The sequence below is a fragment of the Tachysurus vachellii genome, chromosome 15 (genome assembly GCF_030014155.1).
Source record: "Tachysurus vachellii isolate PV-2020 chromosome 15, HZAU_Pvac_v1, whole genome shotgun sequence".
NCBI classification, from domain to species: Eukaryota; Metazoa; Chordata; class Actinopteri; order Siluriformes; family Bagridae; genus Tachysurus; species Tachysurus vachellii.
In genome coordinates, this window is record NC_083474.1 from 11,914,920 (window position 1) to 11,937,141 (window position 22,222).

General features: G+C 36.9%; 1 protein-coding gene across 1 annotated transcript; it reads right to left on the minus strand.

Moving 5' to 3' along the window:
* Positions 1-779: 779 nt before the first annotated feature.
* On the minus strand, positions 780-20,800 carry cuedc1b (CUE domain containing 1b). The gene is made up of 11 exons (XM_060888340.1): positions 20,603-20,800; positions 10,938-11,563; positions 8,098-8,225; positions 7,128-7,254; positions 6,749-6,950; positions 5,742-5,792; positions 5,521-5,610; positions 5,334-5,428; positions 4,431-4,488; positions 4,142-4,211; positions 780-3,091 (listed from the first exon to the last, which is right to left on the minus strand). Coding segments are annotated over exons 2-11 (1,158 nt in total). The 5' UTR covers positions 11,274-11,563; positions 20,603-20,800; the 3' UTR covers positions 780-3,090.
* Positions 20,801-22,222: the final 1,422 nt, after the last annotated feature.

The window sequence follows — 22,222 nt, forward strand, 5'->3', positions numbered from 1 at the left end:
TGTTTACATATATACCTATATATATATATTACATGCTGTACATTTACATATGCTTCTATCTATCTATCTATCTATCTATCTATCTATCTATCTATCTATATATATATATTACATGCTGTACATTTACATATATACCTATAGATATATTACATGCTGTACATATGTTTACATATATACACCTATATATATTACATGCTGTACATGTTTCCATATCTATCTATCTATCTATCTATCTATCTATCTATCTATCTATGTCTGTCTATATATTCAACTGATAAAGTGACACGAATTTGGGAGTCTTCATTCATTCATTCATTCATTCATCTTCATCGCTTATCCGAACTACCTCGGGTCACGGGGAGCCTGTGCCTATCTCAGGCGTCATTGGGCATCAAGGCAGGATACACCCTGGACAGAGTGCCAACCCATCGCAGGGCACACACACACACTCTCATTCACTCACGCAATCACACACTACGGACAATTTTCCAGAGATGCCAATTAACCTACCATGCATGTCTTTGGATCGGGGGAGGAAACCGGAGTACCCGGAGGAAACCCCCGAGGCACGGGGAGAACATGCAAACTCCACACACACAAGGTGGAGGCGGGAATCGAACCCCCAATCCTGTGAGGCGAACGTACTAACCACTAAGCCACCCTGCCCCCCACAGGACAGTTACTGTTGTGCAATTAAAACATGTGTTATGTGAATGCAGTGCCCCCTACTGGCAGCACACAGCTCTGTAGGACGTCTTAGAAATAATGACACAGCAAGGCAACATATAACAATTTTATTCATTTTAAATAACTAATAAGCGTAAAAGGACTGTAAGGAAACATTCTGTCTGGAGACAGAGTTGAGAGTAAGATGGGTTATAGAATCATTACATTTATTAGTGGTGCAAATACAGTCATAGTCCTAGAATTAAAAATGACAATCTTCCATAATAATAATAATAATAATAATAATAATAATGATAATCACTTCAAAGTCAATTTACTAACCAGGATTAACATTAAGAAAATATTCTATTTAATCTGATTAAAATTAAAGACTCAGAGTACGCTGCTTTGATCATTACCACCATTCATTACTGCACAACTTTCACCACCGTATAGAGTAAATTCAACCAAACATCAACTTTTATGAAGACCAAATGTAACTTTGGTGAGAATCTAGACATGAATTCAAGAACGTACTAACATACTGAAAGGAAAAGAAAATAACATCTAAGAAATCAAATGAATCCTCAAATACTGACATATTTTTAAACAATCTTTTGGTTAGATCAACAGTTTTTATTGCGTTATGAAGCATATCTGACTGCTACATTAAGCTTTCAAACTGTTTTTTTTGTACTATTTATTTCTGTGTCTATTGAAACTGTGCTTGTACCAAAATTGTTAAATGAGAGCAAGTTCCCTGAGAGATTAAACGCGTTAGTGTGCACCGATCGTATGGTGGATGAACTGTATTTATGACCATACAAGTATAACAAGTATAAATCAAGGTGGTCTGTTTTTAAAAGACAACTTCTGAGAAAAATAAATGTATAGAATTACATTTTTTGAACATGTCAAAAGAAAACTACAATATTCAGATGACAGTGTGTCCCACCCCATTTCAAATGATCAGTATTGGATTGGATAGTTTCACATCTTGAGCATCACATAGGATTTCTGTTCTTATATCAACTTGTATCTCATGAATGAAAACCTGCTATACAGAACCAGTAATAACAAAATGAATGTCCAAAAGGTATTTATAAAAATGTTCTCTTCTCAAAAACCCAATAATACTTTGTAACATTTACTAAGAATCAATTGCATAATAACACTAAATTACAATTCCCGTGACTCTACTCACAGAAACCCAGTGATAATAAAAAACACAGAAAATCTGCTATGCTAGCTTCTACTAAAATACAAACTAGATGACATTCTCATAATCTCCCCTTACAATAATATCACATTGCTTGAAAGAAAATTAAATCATCTTGTCAAATATCAACACCACAGTAAACTAACATGATATCTTTCAATTTGTTCCTTGTACTCCAACATATTTTTCAGGTATATCCAAATACAACAGAAAGAAAAAGTATTAATGGCTAGAGTCAAATTAATACTGGCTTTTTAAATGTTAGCTTTCCTGAAGGAAAACTACAAACGTATCTTAATAGGATTATGAAATGCGAGTGGCAGTGCAAGTAGAATTAGAAATCCATTCACAGATTATTGCCCTTTCCCATGTACAATGCGAAAAACATAGACATGTTTTGACAATAATAATTATTTAAGCACTGTAACAGTATCATTTGGCTACGCAAGAAAATGCTTCATCTCTGAATGTGTAGAGAATCTGTATAAAATCATGTCTACAGGATAAAAGGGCACTTGGACAGAGGATGAACTTGCCATTTGTTCTGAATCATCATCATGAACATCAAAAAACATTTAAAACCTAACACTGTAGTCAGAATGTAGTACACATTTAAATAGGCATTTTGGTGGTGTTTTTTTTTTTTTTTTTACAAATGGATTACATACGCAAATGTGGCAAATTTTGTATGATTCGATTGGATTTTTGGACAACAAACTTTCCAATGTTACATAACCATCAGTGTGGTCAACCTATATGTTTGAAGAAATATAAATATTTTTGCATAAATATTTTGCAAAGATATAAAAATTATATGTAACAAGCCAAATTCTTCTTAAACCATAAATAATCAAATGAAGAATACATCTAAAGTAGCACAAATTGAGATTTTTTAACCATTAAACAGGGAAGACAGAAATGTAATACTGTATTTGTTCAGCTTTACATATGAAATCATATATTAACACAGTTATTATACAGTTAATAATATTGCATATAACATTCAGACTTGTTACAATGCTGCTTTTGAATTCTAGTCCCTTCATGTGATGAGGGAAACCTGTGAGCGTGGAGACAGTGTGAGTGGAGCTGGGGCGGAGTGGCTCGCACCATTATTGTTGAACGAAACAGACAGAGAGGTAGTCTGCCATCGTTTACTCTGCTTTCACCACAAATACTTTAAATGCAACAGGTGACAGCGGCGATCTGAAATGTGATCAATAGAACATGTTAAGAAAATTTCAATCCAGTATATTTTCTGCTATACCATCACACCTACTGTATTTTTGTATTGGATGCCTCTTAATTTTGTAGCATTACAATTTCTCTTCAATGGAAATAAGGACAGAGTGGTTAAAATGTTGGAGTATTGATCAGAAGTTTGAGTTAAATCCTAATTACATTGCTGGAGTCTTAACCCCTTAAGTGCTTAGTTGTGTGAGAGATTCTACCAAATTCCATTGTGAAATGTTCTAGCATGACAATTTACAAAATGAGCTCCTTGAAGCCAATATATCATTGATAGTCAATAAAGTCTGAGAGAGTTACACTATGTGATGTTCACAAAAGATCTAGTTGCATATTATGAAAGAAAATATGAGATTTTACTCTTGCTGGCCAAGCTGTTAAGTATGCCACTAATATTTCCCAAATATCAAAGCTAATGTGATTAAACATGTTTTCTGACACTATTTGTACGGATTTACTAGTTGATTTTACTATTTCTTATTGCTACATTTTATATATGTTTTGCATGAATTTTATGTATGAAAGGTGCTATACAAATAAAATGTATTATAATAGTAATAATAGTAGTAGTAGTAATAATAATAATAATAATAATAATAATAATAATAAACACCAGCTTTATGGGTCTATGTGGTTTTTCTTGCAAAATAAATTTAATTGCAAATTTAAAGATTCTGGATATAAAAAACTGATAAGCACCTCAACCTGAATTGCTTGAGAGAAAAGTTGTGTAAATTAAGACTACTTAAAAGGCAAATCCAGATATTTTTAAAATGTACTAGGTGTAAATTCAACAATTTAAAAGAAGACATAGGGAAACAGCGTAGTTCTATTCAAACAGAATCGAAAGATGCAAATTAAAGCAAAAAGCTAAGCACAATACCTCTTTAAGGTCAAAGGTTAGAGATTTTTCATTAGCTTTCTTTGTACAAATATAAAGTTTCTATAAAGTTCGATAATCTTCAAGAAACATGAATACATTCTCTAAATAGTGACACAAGCTCTCACCATGAAAGTGCTTCCCTTTGGGGCCGCTCCTCTTCCTGCGTGGCCAATCTTCTGAGCTGACTCTCTTCCTCTAAAACACACACACACACAGCTTCCATATATGATTTGTGACCAAACAATGTCTCTTCTGTCATTTGAGTCCATTATACACTCAACGTGTAAATGCCTGTGAGCTGAAATGTTACCCTGTATATACAGGTGTGTGTATAAATAGATATGAAGATAGATCTGTAGATGGATGTGATGATAGATATAGTATATAGATGTGTAGAAATGTACGTATTCTTACCACAGGGGTTTCCTTCCACATCATCCAGCAAATTTGCAGTGGAGTTTGCAGTGCCCAGTCTGAGAGATTGTTAAAGCAAACATTTTAATTAATATACACAACTATTGTTAATATACTGGACATCAACACCAGGGTGGACACTGTAAAAAAATCATGTATTACATTCATTTCCACTAGCACAGGGGTGTCCAATCTGCAAAGGGCTGATGTGGGTACAGGCTTTCATACTCAGTCAGGCAAGTGCCACACCTGATTCTACCTGTATAATTAGTTGATCTTGGCTTTCATTAGACTCAGGTGTGGATTCTGCTTTGTGGGAATGAAAACCTGCACCCATTATGGCCCTTTCCAGAAAAGATTGGACACCCCTGCATTAGAATAGTAATAAAAAATATAACAGTAGACAGCAGCAAAGGCTAATCAGATAACTGGAGCTTCAGTTAATATCAGAGTAACATCCAGCTGAGGTAAATAAGTGTAGTCGGTCAGTAAGTGTTGGTTAAATTAGTAAAAATGAACAAACACTAAATTCACAGCTGTTTCTATTCAGAACATTTTCAGGTTTGTTTTAAATGGCACTGTGTCACTAAAAACATGCAAAGTTCTATCTATGTGTATTTCCTCCGGGTCCTGTGGTTTTTCTCAGCTCCCAAAAACATGCTGGTAGGTTGATTGGCTACTCTAAAACACCTCTAGGTGTGAATGAATGTGTTACTGTGAATCTGCATGGTACACTGCAATAAACTGGCTCAGTGTTCGTGAAACAGTCTCTGGATCCACCACAACCCTGACAAAAATAATGCTGTTATTGGAAAATGAGCAGATGAATGAGGTTCTTATTTGCTAGACCATATTTAGTCATCTTTAAAATGTCCATATTTGGAATCAGCCTTTTGAAGGATATGAATGATGTCTCAGGAGGGTCCTTCTTTTGGTCTTTCTTCGTTTTGTCTTTTCTGAAAACCCTCTGGCGATCTCAAACAGTTTTTTCCTGGTTGCTGTAGAAGAGATGTTCCAGTTACATTAGAAACTGATCATACTGTATATTTTTTGAACTGTGATTTCTTTGGGTCAACAGAAAGTGTCTTACATTTTCCCATGTGCTTCAGTTTGTCTCTGAACAGGGCCTCATCTGACACCACTGTGCATGCCTCAAAGGATCCAGGAACATAGTGTTCACCTGTCATGTGGATGACATGCAAGGTCACTGAAAATGCTTGCTGCCTCCTCCTTTAATTATCTATGATATGTCACAAAATGGTACACATCTATAAAAGCACATAAATCCAACATTAAGTGTAAGACATTTACCTGTTGAGTTAGAAGATGACTTAGATTTCTTCGATTCATATTTCAGGCGATCTAAAACAAACATGGGTTTGTGTTAGAAATGAAAATGTGTTCTGCATTCTTAAAAATGTGACAAAAATAAAAAACTTTCCAAGGCTATAACTCAGATATACACATGTACAGCCTGCAGTGTTAAGTGAAAGTAAGCAATATTGAGTAAAACAGCATTCATACATATGTAAATGTGTTCATGTACAAGAAACATGAAAGTCATATCTGAAAACCTGCTGCTTTTAAGGGAACATAGTATTAAAACACTGTATTAATATATTCTATCCATATTTCATAGAGATTTTGTGATTCATGTTTTATGTTGTAAATGCAAAGTGGAAAATCGACAACTTGTTTTAAACAATGTTGCTGTCATGTCTGAGGTTTTGAATAAATAAAACTGAAACATGTAAAGCAGATGTGAGGATGTCTGTATCAGTCAATACTCTGAGGGATACTCTGTTATGGATATTTAAATGGACACACTTTTGGCTTATGTAAACTACTTTCACAAGGACATGCCTAAGCTGCAAAAAATACGTTGCTGATATTACTTTTGTGCGGTTCCAAAATACAAATTAAAAGCATTTATATTCTTTCAAACCCTATACAGTATATGCTACTGTCTCAAATTGTTGCAGCATCCAAAAACAGAACCCAGCACCAACAGCACACCATTAACTATTTTATTGCTATCTGAGCTGTCTTTATAGATTTGGACCTTTGAACTATTCAAATGTCCCCATCTTGCTTCACATGTACGTGAAGTTCTGTCCCAATACCTCCTATTGGCTGACAGATGGCCATGTCACAGTATGATCTTTCAAAAGTTCAACTGTAGTGAACCTTGTAAACTGACTACAGGGTGCAATTTCAATGCAATGTCCTATCATTGCGCTTCACATTGACGTGTGAAAGATCTCCTTGTGAAAGCAGTGTTCTGGTGTACACCTCACAGCACAGTAAAAACTATGTACCTCGTTCCAGTGCGACGAGAAACTCGCGATTGCGCTGCAGCTCCTTCATGAACTCTTCGTTCTGGAGGAAGAGAGCAATACGCTCATCTTCCAGATATTGTTTTAGCTTGCGTTCCTGTTCAGATGCTCCAGCAGCACAGGCAGCCTGCTCAGGGAGTGATGCCAGGGAGGATGAGGGATTACGAACACTGCTTTGAGAGCTCTAAATAAAAAATATAATAGTAAAACAATACAAAATGGGACAGTTTAGAAGAAAATTAAAGGACGTGCTGTTCTTACAGGAGGAGAAATTTTCGATTACAAAATAAACAATATAGTTGAAACAAAAGAAAATTAAAACATCACACTTAATTTATGAGGTAAATGTCCAATTCGGCACCTGTATACTGTCTGACTGCTGGGGCAAGATTCGAAGAAAGTCATCAGGCAGGTTGCCGAGTAAAGGCGGGTTCCAGTTCCTGTAACTCTGCGTGTTCTGCTGTCCCACTGAAGGCTGCACTTCAAACCTGAAATATTTAATTGATGTGATTTTCACATTTATTTCAACTTGTGCTTTGTCTTTTAATGAATACGCAAATAAACAGTGTTAATTAACAGATATGTTAATTAGAAGTGTTAATTAGCAGAAATGGATGAGTTTCCAGTGCACACTCAACAAGAACAACAGACCCAAACAGAAGCCAAAGGACTTCAAGATTGGAGTTTTTTGCCAACTCATAAAAAGTAACAGTAACAACAGTAAATGCAACTGCACGATTATTACATTAAAAAACCAGAGCATCATATAGTCAGACAAGAAAAAGTGCTTAAATTAATACTGACTGTTTGGCTTCTATTAGCTGTGACAGAATTAAAGATGAAAAATTGTTTTTCATGAAAAGGATTTTTAGATTTTGCCTACAATAACAAACTTGAACATATTTAAACCACAAATTAATATGATAATGGAAAAGTTTACATTCACATACAAAAACTCAGTGCAAACACAAATGTATTTGTTAATTTAATTTAAGTTCAAGTATTTTTGTTTGCTCTAGCTGCTTTTGCCATACAAATAACTGACTCATGCTGGTAGAAATAAATTTACCACCATCAATTAACCATAAAAAAGTTCATCTTCCTGTATATTTCTCATCTCAAATAACAAGCAACCTTTTACTAGAAAAAGTGCCTCAGAAGTATGTGTCCTGAACACCAGGGGGCATCAGTAAGGAAAGAGCAGGAAAGAACTGAGTAATGGATGATCTATTCCTATTAAACCCCAAGCAAACTACAAGTTAGAAAACCCCAAGTTAGAATTGCATGCAACCTTTCTCATGTTCCATGTTTATTCATCTTTTTCTTTTTACCTGGGTGGAGGAGTGGGCGGGGCATTTGGATATTTCCTGTCAAATATGTGCATGTCATATGTGGGTGGAGAGTAGACTGGAGGTGGCTCTTCATCTGAGCTGTCTGGTTCGAGGGTCCTGTCCAGAATCTGACACAGATGAGACATAAGGACATACCATTGGGTTTCAAAGGTATAAAACAAAACCTGCTTATTTTTCTTTCCTACAGTGTTTCGTATCATAAAAGTCCTTGAAATGGACATAAAACCCTATAACTATGTCAAGATACAAATGCATGTCCTAGAGTCATATGCAATTATTTTAATAATATTAAATTGTCAGAGGTTGAAACAATTTTCAAATCGGATGAATCACGTGAATCATGGCTCAGTGCCTTCAGTAAGCTTTGAAAAATAGATGAAAGATAAAAAATGTGTGAAGGAGGCAGAGCCAAAGACAGACTATCTTTGACAATCTCTCCACACCCTCAAGGACTTTGAGAAATTTTTAAATTCAGATCTATATAATTAGGGGTAGAAGGGGCCCGAAGGGGCGTAGACACCTATTGTTATCGTTAGTTTTCTTCTTCTTCTTCTTTTTCTTCCTCTTCCGCCATTGAAGTCAATGGCATCCCATCGCACACTTACTCACACTCGCACACTTACTCACACTCGCTCGCACACACACACTCACACACACACACTCGCACACACTTACAGTACACACGCACACACTTACACACACTTACAGTACACACGCACACTTACACTCACACAGACTTACAAACTTAAGTTCAGTATTTCACAAATGCAATGCCATATCGCTAAGAAACTTGGTATGGTTCATGTTCTGAGCGCATCTGATCGGCTTGACCCCGGTATCGCTGCTTGCAGCTATATTTACTACATAGTTCTTATTCTTATTTAAAAGATATAAATCTCTAGAATGAATCTCCACCTTTATCTCTTCTATTTCATGGTGTTTCTGACTAAATGTCGTTTATAGTTTTACAGGCTTGCGATAATATCAAGTTCTTTAGAATACTGTGAAACCTGTGGTGACAAAAATATTAGATTAATTTTAGACTGACAAAAGCACATGCCACATGTGTAGCACTGACAGCTTAATGTTCAAAAGTGTCCAGCATTTTTAGGGGTGTGCAAACATTTATATATGTTAAGTTATATTAACTTGAATCACATTACTCGTGTTTGAATTTGAATGATTTTTTCCATGAGATCTAGTTCTGTCTTTTCAATAATGTAACAATGTAATAATATATGAGGAGCAATAAGGACCTTATTCAGGCTGAATTAATTATACCTTGGGATGTAGGGTAATGTAATTATTATTGAGAGCATGTCTGTCTGAACTCATGTAAATGCAAAACTCATGGAAAGATCACACATTATTTTACCTTTTGTATTATGAACAGTAGAAATAAACACAGGTGAACTATATCCTGTGTGAATTGACATGCTGGTTAAAATATAAATACATCCTGTAGGAAAAGAGGTTTTGTGCTTTTAATTCACTCTTCTATCCTCTCCCATGTAAACCAAATCAAAACTCAAAGTATTGTCCCATTTTAAAACAACAAACAAACAAAAAAAAAGACATTTACAAGGAGACGTAGTGATAGGGTTTTAGAAAAATACATGTCTAGCACAGGAATTGGTTAAATACAAGGGTAATTTGAAATTCATTCATTCATCTTCTACCGCTTATCCGAACTACCTCGGGTCACGGGGAGCCTGTGCCTATCTCAGGCATCATCAGGCATCAAGGCAGGATACACCCTGGATGGAGTGCCAACCCATCACAGAGCACACACACACACACACACACACACACACACACACACACACACACACACACTCATTCACTCCCGCAATCACACACTAGGGACAATTTTACAGAGATGCCAATCAACCTACCATGCATGTCTTTGGACCGGGGGAGGAAACCGGAGTACCCGGAGGAAACCCCCGAGGCACGGGGAGAACATGCAAACTCCACACACACAAGGTGGAGGCAGGAATCGAACCCCGACCCTGGAGGTGTGAGGCGAACGTGCTAACCACTAAGCCACCGTTCCCCCTTGTAATTTGAAATTATTTATTGCAAATATGCATCATAAATGTGTAAATGACAACTATATGTATATGTGAAGACATCTCATTTTATGAAGGGCAAATCCAGTGTGAATCGATCATCATAAGATGCTCTCTTTCTTAAGAAAAAATTGTGCAAAAAACGTCTGGTTAGAACGTCCTTACAAATCAGTAAGGGTTTGACTGGACATTGTAAATATATTTAATTAATAATGCAAGAATGCACAGAAACGCAACCGAGAGCGTTTGTTGCTTGCCAAAAAATATATTATTCATGGTTTTGTGATATGAGTAGTTAAAAGGCCTGAAATCCATTGAAGTGTAATTGAGTAGTTAGGGTACATATATATATATATATATATATATATATATATATATATATATATATATATATATATATATATATATATATATATATATATACACATACATACACACACACTATATATACATATATATATATACATATATACACACACACACACACACACACATACACACACGTATATATATATATACACGTGTGTATATATATATATATATATATATATATATATATATATATATATATATATATATATATATATATATATATATATATATATATATATATATATATATATGTAAATGTATGCATAAAATGACAGGTAAGGATGGTAAAAGGTCATCTGACACAAACTGACTTCTGTGGCTTGAAAGATTTTGTAGTCCAACATGTCTGACAGTGTGTAGTGTGTGTTGTGCTACCTCAGGTGGGATGCTGTCATCGGAGTCTGAGCTGTCATCTGATGCATTGTCATCAATGCTCATCTGAAGAAGCTGGTCAATGGTTGCATCTACAGCCCCGTTGTTGGAGCGCAGCACACACTCGATAACCTCATAGTCCATGCTGGGAAACATGGTCTTAAAGTCTTCCATGGCCTGGTTGAACTCCAGCCGCCGCACCTGTCGGTTAGGCCTACTGTTGTTCAGTTCACCTGTGGTCGATCCTCCACTTCCTCCACCTGATCCTCCTCCACCTGCTCCTGCTCCTCCTCCTCCACGAGAGCCACCATTGCTGCTCCGTCGAAACAAACTTGTCATATTGACCAACTAGGCCACCCAGAAAATGATGGCACGAATTCCAACTTTTTTTTCTTTCCTACTTGTATTTATCACAGAGCAATACAGCTTTTCAATCCTATTCACTGTTTCATCTCTGCACAATTCAGTTAGTCCTTTGGGGCAAGAGAAAGCATATTTAGTCCTATTCTGCTTTTTCAACTGCATCCAATATAGCAGTAACAGAGTCACTTCAAGGAAGAAGAATGGCATTCAACATATTCTGGTCCAAGACTCCAAATGTTTCCAATAAAGTGGGTCTTCATCAGATCCTGTAAAGGTAGAATGGAAATTAAAATGATTAAAATACAATTTAGCAAAAGACATACCATAGAACTACATTGGGTTGCTCAAGAAGGTTTGCTGTTTGCAATTTTTTCAATGTTCCTGGAGTCTTCACTATAAATTAATCAATAAACTGTTACTGAACAGAAGCTTTACTCTCCAGAGAGCAAAACAGATGGAAAGACAGTAAAAAAAAAAAAAAAAAAAGCCTCTAATGAGTCACCTTCTCCACAAGCTGATTAAACAGCATGAAAACTGAAAAACTGTGAGGATTAATGCTACCTGAGGAGCATCTCTTTAGCAACTCATCCTTGGATTTTACAACATATATTCATCCTTGGATGTTAAATGTTCCCACCATTGTGCAATAATGTGCAATAACCTTACATTTAATTGTTACCATCTCCATCCTAGTACATCCCTGCATCTCATTCTATTCTAATCCATTCTACCACCCATAGCACAACCCTTACATACAATTTATTTATTTTTTACACACGTGTATTTAATTTTGTTAATCTCATTTTGTTGTCTCTGTGTACTGGAAGCGTAAGACACAAACAAATTCCTGGTTTGTGAAATCATACTTGGCAATAAAGCTCTTTCTGATTCTAATTCTGATAGCTATAAAAGGTCTACACACCCCTATACAAATAGCAAGTTTCTGTGATGTAAAAATCAAACTTTGTAAAAACAAAATTACAAATGTACAAAAAATTAACTGAATACCAATTAGGAACTATAGTAAAAGCCATATACTGTAATTATAACAGAAGTAGATCACAGCTATTGGTTGGACAGGATGACATTAATAATAGCACAGCCACAATAAATAAATAAATATCTCTCACAGTTGAATTTCACTATAATAAAGTCATCCACCATACAGTCCAACAGCTCATTCTGAGTCAGTTTTGACATACCCATGTTTTGCTGTTTGATGCGGGAGGTGTTTCCCATCACCAGGGAGGTGCACACAAAAGACCCATTAACCATGGTTGTCAGGTTTCAGCAAATTTCAAGCCCATTACATAAGAAACCCACACAATATTCCTGAAATTAATTAAAAAACTTATGGACATGTGTATCCACTCCATAATCCCCCATTCCTCTCCTAAACATTGCAATATATCTTACAATAGAAATGGTTCTGTACATCCTAGACACACTTTCAGCACTTACACTTTACCTTTGTGGAAATGTATTCGATTTAATTCTGATCACTTGCTATAAAACTTGGTTTAAACTAGGCCAGTTTGGCAATTAAAAAAAGTGTGACACTACCAACCCTCGTGGCCCTTTCCACTACTCCTCTCTCAAGCAAGAGACACTATGATTCCTTCGCAGTTTTTTGTCACTATAATAAAAGCAATATTACAGAGCAATAATAAAGATAAGAAAGGGAAACATGATTGTGCAGCAACAAAAAGAAAACACTGGCTTAAATCACACTTTCACATAATTTAAGTATGGCGTGATGAAGCGTCCTAAAGCCCCACCTGCCAACATGGAGGAGGGACCACTGTCCAGGGACATGATTTGATGAAGAAAACTTGTAGACCAACGGAATAGACCAACACTGTGTCTGACATATTATATTAATTACATTTTATTAATTATGCTCAGCAAGATACAGGTCACACAAGAGTGAGAGTTGAACTGAGGTTAATTAAGATGACAGCTGGCCCAGATTTGTAATAGGCCTAAATTACAAGGCAAGTTACATATAAACAATAGGCAAGTTAGGCTAGTAAACCTTTGCATTAGCCTACATCTTACTGGCACAAAACAATACAGCTGCAGTGCCAAGTGCTCTAGGTAATTAACCACTATGAAAAAAAAATGCATTGTATCATTTACCTGAGATATATCTGTGCAATAGATTTAAAGCAAGTAAAGCTAGTAAACATAGCTGGTATTTGGATAGCTACAAAAAAAATTAAATCTAAAAGATAATATAGAAGAATTTACAATATGAAATATAGACACTTAACTGAGATGTTCAGCACTACATTCAACAGTATGGAAAATCCATGTGTATGATTGTACACAACTCAATATATTACACAATAAAATACTGTGTTATACATACTGTATATTGACTGATTTATAGTAATTATTGAGCACATACTGGAGTTCACACTTTACAAACAGAACAGTTCATTTTCAGAAGGAGGAAAGATCATAATCAACACGCTTACCCGACACAACAGTGCATTTAGTTTTACCTTCACTTATCTAATAATTTGCTCTCCAAAGTCTTTTTCATGTCCAGAAGAATTAAAAAAAAAAATGGTTGAGTCCAGTGAAACTTCCTTGTAATGTCCTGCTCCCCTTGGCCATTTCAGTCTCCCTCTCCTCCCTTTCCCAGTACTGGGTAGAGAAATCCCGGCTCTGGGGAAACAATGAGCCAGGCTGAGCCGAAGCCAGGCCCACATGGCACTGCCAGGTCCCAGTGAGCCTTGCCAACCTCATGTTTGTGATGTAAACAGGATGCAAAATGAGAATATGTAGTCTGTGTTTTGAGGTTGTGAGGCAAGCTGTGAGACAAGCTGCAGTTGCCTGGGCTTGAGAGTAGTAAGGAGATTTAGGAATCAAAAGATATTGTGTGAGATCCCTAATGAACTAATGGCCTCTGAACTCCATCTAATTAATCATTCTGTTCAGAGAGTATGATCTCACAAAACAGAAAAAATGCCTTTAGAGAAAAAGGTTTCTAAAACTCAAGATTGATTAATAAAAATTTCTAAAACGAGGCCCTTAGAATTCCCCATACATTCCTGCACATCACATAAAAATGTGACTTTAAAATGTGATAATTAAACCGACTTCTGCTTTTTTCCTTTGAAACTTTAATTTCTCTTTGTTCCAAATATGGACAGAAGTCCCCTACAAAGAGGAAATGAAAAAGAAGATGCCAAAGAGCACACTAACAAAAAATGACTCACACTACATGCTTAGAGAACACACGACATGGCCAAAAGTATGTGGACCATCACACCCATCCGTTAGCCTATTGTGTAGGATGTATTTGCATGGTGTAGCATTACAATTTCCCTTTAGTGGAACTAAGAGGTCCAAACCTGTTCCGGCATCACAATGCCCCTGAGCACAAAGCATGGTCTTTTTGCCAAGGTTGGTGTGTAAGAACTCAAGTGTCCTTCACAGAACCTCAACCACAATCAACACTAGTCCTCCACACCCATCGTCAATGTCTGACAACATTAACGCTTTTATGACTGAATAAGAACAAATCCCTAAAGCCACTCACCAATGTCTAGTAGAAAGCCTTTGCAGATAAGTGGAGGTTATTATATACAACAAAAAAGAGAGGGGCTAATGGAATGGGATGTAAACATGCACATATGTGAGATATGGTCAAGTGTCCACATATCTTTTTCCCCCAAATAGTCTTTTTGACAACTGTATATGAACAGTACACAATACACAACATAAAGTCTGCACCAATATAAGATGCAAGTTTAATAAGTTATTATTATTACAGGTAAGATATTGTAACTTATTTCCCTTTGTACTAAATGTTGCACTTGTCTCTCATTGTTGTGTATTTGCACTTTATGTAGTGATGCACTGTGGTCCTGTTGTATGAGGTATAGCAAGGAATGACATTAAAGCCATTTCCCTTGAGATGATGTTTAGTTTCCTTTACATATTTTCAGAAAGCTGATAATAAAAACAGCATAATTCTCATTAATACCAAGAGCGGCACCATGCCAATGCTAAGCATTGCACACAATATATTAATCTGAACGTTACGTGCTGCTATTTTTAGCAAGAGAAGAGTCTTAACTTATTAAAGGAACAGGAAGATGAGATTTCGCTCCCTTTAGAGAAAAGCCTCAGCTTCTCCTATTTGTCTGCCTTTTTTCCATTTAAGCTTTGATAACAAAGGAACCTACAGGATACAAAAAACTCACACACAGAAAGAAATACAAGTGCCTCCTTTGTTATTACAATCCTATGGCATATAACTACAGTATTTCCTTCTTTCCACCTTTCCAACCCAGCAGTGGAGCCTAGAAACCTTCACCATGATGTCACCAGGGAAGACCTAGTTTGTCACGAGAGAAATTATCATACCTCGTACTTCAGTTTACTAGTCTCATTACTGACGCGGAGATAGAAGTTTAGCATCAAGTGAATTTAAAACTGATCTGCACACAATTCATAATCTCCATTAATTGATGACTGCTAATAAGGATTAGACTAACAAACCTGCTTTTGTGTGAAATTCATGTAGTTCAGCAGTTCTTGCTGGTTTTGTTTGAGACAAAACATATTTCTCATTCATTCATTGATTTTCTACTGCTTATCCGAACTAGCTTGGGTCACGGGGAGATCTCAGGTGTCATTGGGCATCAAGGCAGGATACACCCTGGACAGAGTGCCAACCCATCACAGGGCACACACACACTCTCATTCACTCACACACTAGGGACAATTTTTTCCAGAGATGCCAATCAACCTACCATGCATGTCTTTGGACCGGGGGAGGAAACCAGAGTACCCGGAGGAAACCCCCGATGCACGGGGAGAACATGCAAACTCCACACACACACGGCAGAGGCGGGAATCGAACACCCAACCCTGGAGGTGTGAGGCGACGTGCTAACCACTAAGCCACCGTGCCCCCACAAAACATATTTATTTAATCTAAATAATTACTAAATTAAATAATTGCTAAAGAAGTTGAAAAGAGAAAATAATGTAGGGCTATGGCATATCACAGCATATTTTGTGCAACAACAAACAGTTAAGTTACTGAGTACTTAAACACAGCTCGAGTATGCTGGGGCTTTTGGCAGACTCAAATTAAGTTGTTCAAACTGCTTGGACCAGAAACAATCGAAAAAAAAAAAAAAAATCAGCCTCATGCCTCAATCATCATGAGACAGTAAATTTAAAATTCAGCCTATTCATCCACCACTTATGGTTGACCTCTTCCTTACTTTAGAAAAAGCCCAGATTCAGTGTGTGATGCGAGTTATGGGAGAAGAAAAAAGAAAACCATCACATCCTGTCTGTAGTCCATCAGTGGGCCAGGAGACTTTGCCAGATGTTGGAGTATTTAATATCATACAGATCTTGACAGAAACTTTGCCAGCATCACCATTAACCATCAGGTTAACAGATGCACTGGATTTTAACTCATTTCTAACTTTTATTTGCACTAAAGAATTATGGACAATCAGCATGTGCATCCCTAGCCAAATCCTAGATCACAATTAAAGCAAAAAATCTCAGAGGAACAATAACACACCACGCTCGCTCTCAGCCCAGCACATCGATTTCTTTAAACGTCTTTGCTTACATTAATTCCATTCTATAATTTTTTAATGTCAGTGCCAGCTCAAGGTCATGTGCAACTTCCAACAGTTTCAACAGTTGTCAAAGACAAAACAGAGCGGATAAGATCAGTTTTCACACACACACACACACACACACACACACATCAGGGAAGTATTAGGATCTGCTTTATAGTAGAAGGATGTAGATTACATTATTAGCAGATATTTACAGACTGCATATCGCATTACAATCCACAAAAAAAAACTGCTTGAATTCCATAAGTAGACATGAATTGGAAAATCAAGCAAAATCATTCAGTCTTGATCAAAACCTTTTAAATGTGGTATCTGTCTATTGATCATCTGTTGACCCTAAAGTTGTTTGGTGTCAAAAACAAATCTATGGTGAGGAAGCGAGAATTCTAACAGTAAATTCTAACAGTAATTCCTCAGCAAAAGCAGAAATTATGAGAAAAGGAAGCTATCAACAGGAACAAAGCAGCAAGAGCAAGAAACATACACTGCAAAACGCTTTACATACGCTGCAAAAATCAAATACCATAAACACCAGTTTTATTTAAACTTGGCCTCACAGGACAACTGAGTGCCAGGACACTAAAATAGGACAAGATTAAGTAACATGATATGAACAGCAAACTGATCAAACATTCAGTAAAAATAGAGTGAAAGAATGGCCTGTAAGTGTAACATTTTTTGTAACAAAAAATGAAACAGCAAAAGAAAAAAGAAACAGCAAAAAACCCACACCAACATTAGCACAAAATGGAAACCGTAGCCCTTTCTTATTGACCATCACATGACAGATTGTTGATGATTGACTACAGCGTCTGTCAGTCAAAGCAACTGTGGAAAACTGAGAGCTGTGAAATGAGTACTTCATTCATTCTTATATTTTTTTATCAACAGCATTTTATGATGTTTTTTCAGATGTGCTGTCAGCATTTCAAAACATTATTTTATCATTGAGTTTGTCAAACCTACCTGAAAGAAGGAATGCTAAGAATCTTCCTGAATTATTCATTAAAGAAATTACTCCACACCACAATAAGTAACTTAGCATTACATCATTTTCAGTAGACTACAGACTGGAAAACATCCAACCCTTTTTCCTTGTGATATTCACATGCCATGTGAATCAGAAACCAGCATGTGATGTTCTATATGGACCCACCCTTTCCCTTTCCCTTTACATTAACGCCTTCCTAAATTGTTTTTGGTTTTACTGATTTGCTGTTACATGTGAGGTTTCCTTTGTTTTGGACTTACACGTCATCATAAAAAGAGCAGCAAGATGCAGAAATGTGAATGACTGCAAAACTCATTTACTGAACAGACTGACGGGAAAGATCTTGGAAAGCAGCCGTCAGAGTCTCCACACTGTTTTTTTGACACTCTCCACACAGACCATGTTGCTCTACTGTATCCTCTTGGCACCTGGGCAAGAAATAAATTACTGCAAAACAAAGCTAAGACAGAATATAATGACATACTACATGACTCAAAGACTGATGTACTGTTGAAAGATTTTAGGAATAAAGATAACCCTGCACAACAGTGGAATCCAGGATCAGGGAAAATGTGCAAAAGGTTTATAAGCTGTAATGAAACGGACTGGTGCAGTACTAGAAAAAGAAGAGAGAAAAAAAGAGTGACAGTGACTTACTGACAGTCCCTCTGTGCCTCTGACTATTATTTAAGGAAGATTTTGCAGTAAGTACATTTAGCCCATTTTTGATAACTTCAGAAGTTCAGTCCCTGTCTAAATTCCACATCCTTGTCCTAGTTTGTTTGCTGATCTTTTTCATTTGAGCAGTAAAGTGGACTTTCAAATGCATTCATCTTTAACTGATGGCATTAACTGGCCCTTTTTCTCTAGCAAGTGGCATAAAGCAATTCATGGTAAAGCCCTGGTTCAGTAGTATGAAAAGAGACACTCCAATTTGTGTCTCCTTGCCAAAAGAGAAACCTAACAGAGATGTCGACACAAATAACTGAAAATGTAAAAGCCCGGGAAGAAAAATGGCCAGATAGAGAAATAAATACCAATATGGAATTATTTTTTGTTCCAGTGTCATACACCAGATTATACGAATTAACAAATATTACTCCAGAATTTTATAGAAAGCAAATGTGACAATAAGAACTTGAAACCACGGGAAGGAAAATAACAGGAAACAGGCAGAAAAATGGCAAGAGGAGAATTTAATTCCTTCTTGCAAAATGTAGAAATACGCATGGGAGAAAATACTAAAACTAACAGTGGTCCTAGTGGTTAGAACTTAAAAAAAAAAAAGAGATATGCCTCAGCGTCATGTGCATGACAGATTTGAGCATGTATTCCTTTCCAGGAACTACAATTAGGTTTAAGTTGGCAAAACAAACAAACAAACAAACAAAAAAAAAAAGAAGTGAACTGATCTTTAGTGAATAGAAAGGTTATCAAAAGGGTTCCACCCGCATCCCATTCCTGTTGCAGGCATACTTGGAAAATTCATTCTCCATGTCCTCTACTGATTACGGACGGTACACAGATGGACCTCTAAACTTTTTTTTGGGCATCTATCAGCAGCACAAAAAGAGTGACATTGTCCATATATAAACCTACAATGGGGATTGGAGTGGTAACAACTGTCTGTCCTTCAAACTTTACAAGTCTGCTTTAATTTTTAATGCACTCCAAAATAAAATACAAATCCCAAAATTAATAAATAAATAAAAATAAACAAGCCTAATGATCCAACCAAGACTAGGTTAATAGGAAAATGTTGCCATTCTTTATAAGTGGAATTCACAAAGGGGAAACATAAGAAGGACATGGTAAAGAAAAAAAGGGGAACGTACTACAGATCTGATAATAGCTCATATATAACTATTATGGACAGCACTATTCTCTAAGCAGCAACAACAACAACAGAAGTGGAAAACTCCTATCAAAGGATAAACTAGACCTCAGAGTGACAGAAGTACTTTTTTACTTGTATATGTTAGATTAAAATCTGATAGATTAATTAAAATTGTTTAGCTTTGTCCCTTTTCCAGTGCAGTAAATATAAGAGGCTACATTTTACACTAGAAAACACTTGGATATTTCACTAAGCTAGCATTAGCATTGGTTGCCCCCCCGGGACAAAGGCTGAAGTCCAAACCTCTCCTGATTCCCTACATTAGAGCACTACATAGACGTTTTAAATAACACTCCTGCAGCCTATTTAGGGCACTTCTTATTCCATTTTAGTGTATTTGGGATTCAGCCTAGGGACTGTTGGAAAGTATAGAGATTCGTTTGTAAACTGATATTAACAGTTATGTAACATACAAGGTTTGTTTATAAAAACAAAAGCAATCGACCAAAATCACATTTCTGGTTAAATGATAGATGCTGTTTAATTTTTTAGTTAGACGATAAAGCAGTGTGAATGTCACTATGAAGAGAGGCCTCACGATTCGAGCTGGACATTTACAAGAAGCTCAACACACGCAGGACTTGTGCTTAAAAAGAGTCGTGTGGTAAAAAATAAATGCATTAAATTAACACAAATATATAAATATAAATAAATCTGTATATATTGTGTAACGCTGTTCATTTTGGCAGCCGGAGCTGAGGAATGAAATATTCAGTAACAATAAGAGCAGCACGTTGAGAAACCCTGTAAATAAAAGGTTAGCAAGCTAACATCCAAACACACGGCTACTTACTGTGAGAGCAGCTGGTAAGCGGCGCAGCCTCAGCTTTACACTTAGCCGAGAAGAATATGCACTATTAAGCCTCGTTTCCGTCAGCGGAATTAAGCTGCACAGGAACAGGGATGGGTTTAAACGGTCACTGATACACACTGAGTGAGTGTGTGTGTGTACGTCTCATTGCCCGAGTCCCACTGTGTGTGTGTGTGTGTGTGTACTTCTCATTGCCCGAGTCCCTGTGTGTGTGTACTTCTCATTGCCCGAGTCCCACTGTGTGTGTGTGTGTGTGTGTGTGTGTGTGTGTACTTCTCATGGCCCGAGTCCCTGTGTGTGTGTGTGTGTACTTCTCATTGCCCGAGTCCCACTGCGTGTTTGTGTGTGTACTTCTCATTGCCCGAGTCCCACTGCGTGTTTGTGTGTGTACTTCTCATTGCCCGAGTCCCACTCCGTGTTTTTGTGTGTACTTCTCATTGCCCGAGTCCCACTGCGTGTGTGTGTATGAGAATCAAACACAAGAAGAGACTGTGTGGGTTAAAATCAGACATTCAGAGGAACAAAGGAGCAGACAGCTGCCTAGTGGACACACACATCAAATACATCCCTGTCCCCAAAGTTTACCCCTCTACATCATCACGACAAACTTATTTCTTATTCTCCTGAAATTTGCTGCAAAACTGTGTGGTTTTATTAATGCATGTTATGTTAAGGTCCTTAAACCTTTAAAAAGAAGGCTGGCTTGTTAAATCTTTTAGATTTAACCTGTTTAATTCAAGAGAGACCAGTCAGAATGCCACTAAGAGCTCAATAACAACTAGATTTGTAAAGTTCGTTGTGACAAACTTTGATGTTGGCTTTTCAGAGAGAGTGGCCGGTATGCTGGGGTGCCAATACTTTTGGAGGAGAGCAAATATGAGCGTGTGACGTCACCCGAATACCCGTGATGCAGTTCCCCTCAGTGTGCTGAGTGTTTTGATATGTCACATGTCCATGTACTAGTCATTTTTTTTTATTTTGGGGGCGGGGCCGCACGTTCGCATACCCGTGACGCAATAGCTCCGGATACCCGTGACGTAGATAGATCGAGTTATAAACCTCTAAAGTTTATAATGGGTGTCTATGGCAAAAAAAGAGACCATTTTGAGACCCGGTTCCGTGAGAACCGGAATTTGGAACGCTTAGAAAAGTAATAGAAACCTGTCTGATTTTGGTGCATGTGGCTTGAAAGCCCTAGGAGGAGTTATGTGCATCGGCACGACTCTCTCCAGTACTTTCTTTCTTTTTGTTGACGTTCTCTGTGTTTGGTCACCCTACTGTATTATCTTGTCTTGTTAGTATAGTGTTATTTATGTCTGTACTTTTGAGAGTCACAAACAGCTGTAACCAAATTCCTTGTGTGTCAACACACTTGGCCGATAAACCTGATTGTGATTCTGATACATTTTTGTCTAAGAAGAATAAGCAACATAAATATAACTTTGATAAGGTGTGTGGTGATGTGAAGCGTTTCTTCTTTGCAAAGTTAAACCCAGAAGAATTAAGCAATTCATTCAAATTCCAGGGTGTATTCCTATATTATGGCACCAATATTATGAATGTACACTAGGAAGGAAGTAGTTAACTGACACATCAATGCAA